This window comes from Ipomoea triloba, chromosome 9, assembly GCF_003576645.1.
Source record: "Ipomoea triloba cultivar NCNSP0323 chromosome 9, ASM357664v1".
Taxonomy (NCBI): Eukaryota; Viridiplantae; Streptophyta; class Magnoliopsida; order Solanales; family Convolvulaceae; genus Ipomoea; species Ipomoea triloba.
The window spans coordinates 24,270,185-24,275,771 of NC_044924.1; the positions used below are offsets into that span (position 1 = coordinate 24,270,185).

General features: G+C 31.7%; 1 protein-coding gene across 1 annotated transcript; it reads right to left on the bottom strand.

The window, feature by feature from the left end:
- Nucleotides 1-475: 475 nt before the first annotated feature.
- On the bottom strand, nucleotides 476-2,847 carry LOC116029799. The gene is made up of 9 exons (XM_031271841.1): nucleotides 2,821-2,847; nucleotides 2,313-2,502; nucleotides 2,066-2,162; nucleotides 1,849-1,973; nucleotides 1,672-1,756; nucleotides 1,468-1,588; nucleotides 1,076-1,258; nucleotides 772-996; nucleotides 476-661 (listed from the first exon to the last, which is right to left on the bottom strand). Exons 1-9 carry the CDS (start codon nucleotides 2,845-2,847, stop codon nucleotides 476-478), a joined length of 1,239 nt encoding a protein of 412 aa, XP_031127701.1.
- Nucleotides 2,848-5,587: the final 2,740 nt, after the last annotated feature.

Genomic DNA, 5,587 nt, shown 5'->3' on the forward strand with positions numbered 1-5,587 from the left:
CCATTAAGCAATAAATATGTACTTAGCTGCCATTAAGCAATAAATATGTACTTTTAATTATTTAAATGTAGTCTAAGTGTTTAAATTGATAGCTGCCATTAACAAAACAAAATTTCTTATTATTTAAGTTGACAATAGAATGTACATCACATTATGATTTACAAAAAAAAAAAAAAACAAATACTATTATAGCTACTGTTAGATACATGTTCAAGGTAAACAAAAATAAATAACTGCATGTTATACTGCCTGGAGCTTTGACTCTTCATAACTAAGCACCTGCATTCAAAAAAAAAGAAAAAAAAACAGAAGCAAGTAATGGGTGTACTAAGCAATTAATATTTGGAAAAAATATTTAGTTGAAAATGAGAGTTCAACTCTCCAAAAAATGCAGTATTACTGCATAGTCTAACAATGTCATTGTTCAAAAACCATAAACCCTGGAACATAGAACCCAATAGTTTTGCAATTCTCATCAATTCTTTTCTTGCTTGATCACTAATGGCCTAGACTTCTTCAAATTCTGACTTGATGAGAATTGGTCAAGTAGGCATCTCTTAATAACACCTGTGTTAACTTCATCTTGATCATTGGCCACACCTTTTAGCTTCAAGTTAGCTTGCACTGATGGACTAATAGCCTCATCACCTGATTCGCTTTCCTGTGTATGAAAAAAGATAGTACTTATAGATCATCTGCTTAGTAGTAAAAAACTGTTATGTAAGTAAACTAATTAGATTTACAGGGCATCTGTTATATAAAGTCAATTACATCTGATTCTAGGTCATCTGCGTCTTCCTCTACCATCCTAGATAATTCATCGTGATCATCCACCATAGATGGACAGTATTGAGCTTGCAATTCCTCATTATGAATAACACTTAACACTGATATAGGCTTTGCTGGGTTCCTAATGTGTTCATTCTTGAGATTGATTCTAAACACCATAGATTTGTTCCTCAGCTGTTCAAACTCAGCTGGAACCTGCATCTTAGCCTGTGAAACACAAATAGTTAGTAGAATTAAAACAGTTAGTAGGAATTGATTTTTAGTGAGTTAAATAAAAAAAAATTACCATAGAATACTTGGTTTTCAAATCATAGGCAGTAATGCCCAGAAGGTCAAAACAGTCTTTATCCCACAATACAAAAGGTGCATCACTTGTTTTGTCTAGAACCCTAACAATTACTTTGTATCTCACATTCCCTTCTGCCCAATTAGTCTTGCAGGTGTCAGGTGTCACAAAAGTAGTAAGTCTCTGTAAGAATAAGTGATTTAAAGCACCCTGGTTTTCTGCATGAGTTATAGAACCATTTCTTTCCACTCTCAATTGATACAATGGTACCTGGGACATAATAATAGCCTTCCTGCAAATTTGAAATACATAAAAATCAACTTAGCTGTAACAAAGTAGTTAATGAATTAGTTTGTACTGAATTTGTTGTGCACAAATCTGATTATGCTTACCTCAGCCCTTTCATACAAATCTCGTATTGTGCTGACAACCATAGGAGATTGGGAATTATTAGCATTATGACCATAAGACAGCACTGAAATACTTCTGAGTGGGCTACAATTAACCTTCAAACTGTTAAATGAAATCATTACATGTTATTTTAGAGATTTTAGATATAAGAAAGGTAAAAACTGTTGTTAGGGGATTAAGATTACCTATTTCTGAAATCTGCAAACTCTTGGCAGTCCAAATTGAATAAAACTTTTGTAGTAGTGTATGAGCTTGAAATCCTGACCTCACCTAAAAAAAATACAGAAAAAATATGTATAAATCAAGCAAAGAAATAATCTGATTGATATTTTAATTTATGATGGCAGGGAAGGGGAACTTACTGTCAACTATTTTGGCACGAAAAAGTTGGAGCAAAACGATCAAATGGCCATCCACATGGTTATTGAAAAATGGCATAACAGCAGGTACATGTTCATCCCATAATGTACATTTTATTCGATTTCCCCTAAGTAAACAGGAAAAGTGTAGTGAAACAGTGTAAAGCATGTAAAAAAAACATGAAATAATCTAAACCTTGTAAGTAATTGAGAAACTTACTTTGAGTCTTCAATCAAAAAATCAACCAACTGTGTGGGGAAACCAGCAATAACCTTATCCTTAGGAGAATAGAACTCAACTACTCTACCAATAACATCTAGAATGAAATGTAGATGTGTTGAGAAGTATGATGTATATGTAAAAAAAAAATGAAAATGCAAACAGCTTACCAATCAACTGTTTCTCTTCAACTTTTCCAGCAATAAGTCCTCAATAGGTTTAATACGAAATAAAAGGCTTGGAAAACCTTTTCTCCTATGTCTCTCAATAGTTGTGTATTGATTAAACCTCATCATGTATTTATGCTGTGTAGTTTTATACTGGTGGTAGTAAGACACGGCCACAAAGTCTTTGTCAGCATAAACTTTACCTTCTTTTAGCAGATTTGAAAATTGGTCTATAAAATCAGCATGTATACTTGCATGAACATAGGTTCCCTACAAAAATATTATAAAAAAAAAGAATAGAAACTAAAAAACTTTATACTCAATATTAGCAGTTTATTAACAATTTATTATAACATTTAGCAGTTTAACATGAAGCAATTATGGAGTAGAAATAACCTCAATGTCATGAAAAATACATTCTTGACTCTTGATAGCAGATTTGTTCCTACCTTAAGTCACAGTGTAAGTACGAATCAATCTCAATCTAATTGCTTTCTTATAGGATTGAGGGGAAATGTCTTTTGCTAAGACATACAACATTGACATTTTGTTTTGTAAGGTAGGGAAAACGGCCAGCAAAAGAAATACATAGCAAAAAGAAGGAAGCAAATCCATTTTATAGAAGATTTTGGAGCCTGAAGAATGACCAAGAATGACCATAAGATGCAACCTATCAAGACACCGATAAACGAAACGACATGGTGATTAATACGCATGCCTGCATTTTGAAATTCGAAATCCTAATGATATGATTAGGGTTTATGTAATGTATGTGATGTATGTAATATCAATATGGCATTTAAGTAGTTTGAGTCTGATGGATTGCCTTGATATATAAGAACTGTAATTTATTTATAACAACTTCCCATAAATTGGAAGGCGAAAAGATAGTAATTAAGTCAAACTTAAATACTAATTGATATATTGATAGTAATTGATAGTAATTGATTGATAGTAATTGATTATTGATTATCGCCAAAACTGTACGTAAACATGAGCGGGAAAACTACATGAAATCGTAAAGCCAAAACCAAAACGTCGTAGTTTCAAGTGGGCGGGAAAATGGAGCCATTTGATTGGCCGAAATCATATGACTTTGTTTGTTAGAAGGATAACTAATAAGTAATAACTTAATAAAATAATAAGTAATAACTAAATTAAACTAATACGTAATGCACAAATAATTAATAAATAATAACTAATAACTTAATAAGTATTAACTATTCAACTATTAAAGTGTAAAGACTTACAATATTAAACACTTTACAATTATTAACACTTAAAATATTTTTTTTTAATTTTTTTAAAATTAAAAAAAAAAAAAAAAACTAGGCGCCCCCTAGGCGCCTAGCAATTTTTGCAACCTTTAATATATATATATATATATACATATATATATATATATATATATATATATATATATATATATATGAATATTAGTTTTGAAAATTTACCTACTACTAGTTTGGAATTTGGGATTTGGGAGTTTTGGAATTTTACCTACTGCTAATTGTTGTTTAGAAATTTATATATATGAAGATTTAATAGATTTATAGTATTTCTACTACAGATTATAGATTTATAGTATTTTTATTTTGCTAAAAGGCTAGGTTTATGCTATATATTTTGGTGAATTGCAAAAGTCTGAACAATTGTGTTGAATTTACTCTTATTGTGTTTAATTTTGTAGGTTCACAGGTTAGGAAAAATGGAAATTGGAGATATTACTAATAACAATGTTGAAATAATTGAAGATCTAAATGATTGTATAGAAGTTGATGAAGTTGAAGAATAACAAAAAGATCAAAAAAAGTCACTGAAACGCAAAAGAAAGTTGAGACCACAGGTATGGGATCATTTTGATCGTTTGGTCACCAAGAATACAAATGGTGAGACTGTAATCAAAGCAAAGTGCAGATATTGTGTTAGAAAAATACACGTGACATAGGTCAAATGCTTATTGGTGGTGAGAATGGATCTATGTTAATGAGACTAGCAAATTTAGTGAAGAAAAGTTCCGGGAGTTACTAATATCTGCAATTGTTATGCATAATATGCCATTATCTTTTGTCGAATATGGTGGTTTTCGAACTGTTTTCCCCTACTTAAAGGATGATGTGCCTACTATTTCTAGGAATACTGCTAAAGCTGATATGGTTAAATTGCACCGAAGAGAAAATGATAAGATAAAATTCATGCTTGATGAAACACCTGGTAGGGTTAGTTTGACTTCAGACTTGTGGACTTCTGGTACTACTGATGGGTATATATGTCTTACGGCTCATTTTATTGATAGAAATTGGTTAACCAGAAGTTGTAGAAGGAATTGTCTGTTGCAAAGATTGGTTTTTTGGGGATTTAGGTAATGCTATTCTTTTTTTTTTTTTTTACAAAGTTTATAAATAGAATCATTGTTTATTTTTCTTTATTTCATTATTAGTTATATTTATTGACTTATAATGTTTATTTTGAAAATTTGAAGATTCAAGATAAACCGACTTGAATGAGATTATAGAAGATATCATGAATATGACTAAGGATGAAATTACTCCAGCTAGGGCTGTCAAAGTGGGCCAAAGTCCGCGGACTGGCCCGCACCTGCCCCGCGGTGGGGCGGGTTAGGGTCATGAAAAAATAGGTCCGCGAAAATACGGGCCTAATGAGGCTGGCCAAAATTAACCCGCGGCCCGCGCGGGCTAACCCGTACGGGCCGCGGGCCGGCCCGCGGGCTAAGTAAAAAAAAGAAAAATAATAATAATAATAATAAATATATATATATATATATATATATATATATATATATATATTCACACACTGTGAATATATATTACTATTTTTTTTAAAAAAAAAAAAGTTGAAGATGAAAAGCCCGCCGCGGGCCGCCCGCGAACCCGCGCGGGGGCGGGTTAGGGTTACACAAATGGGCCGGCCCGCAAAAACTCGCCAGAAATTTGGCCCGCGGTGGGGCGGGCCAGCCCGCTTTGACAGTACTAATTCTAGCAGGCTAAGACCTTACACCAATTATTGATGTTCAACAATATGAAATTTGAATTTTATTGTGTTTAATTTTATTCTAAAATATTATTATGGACTTCTTTTATTGTGATTTTTGGATATTTCATCGTTTTATGAAAGTTATGAATTGAAATTTTTTTTAGTTTGTTTGATGGATTTGAATTATAGTTTCTACTTCTTTTTCTAATATATATAACTTTATTTCAAATTATATATATATATATATATATATATATATATATATATATACATACTAGTTTTATACGCGCATTGCGCGAATGGGTTAATGCCCAATGTTTATATTTAAATAAATATTTGAAAGTATATCAATGCAAGATTA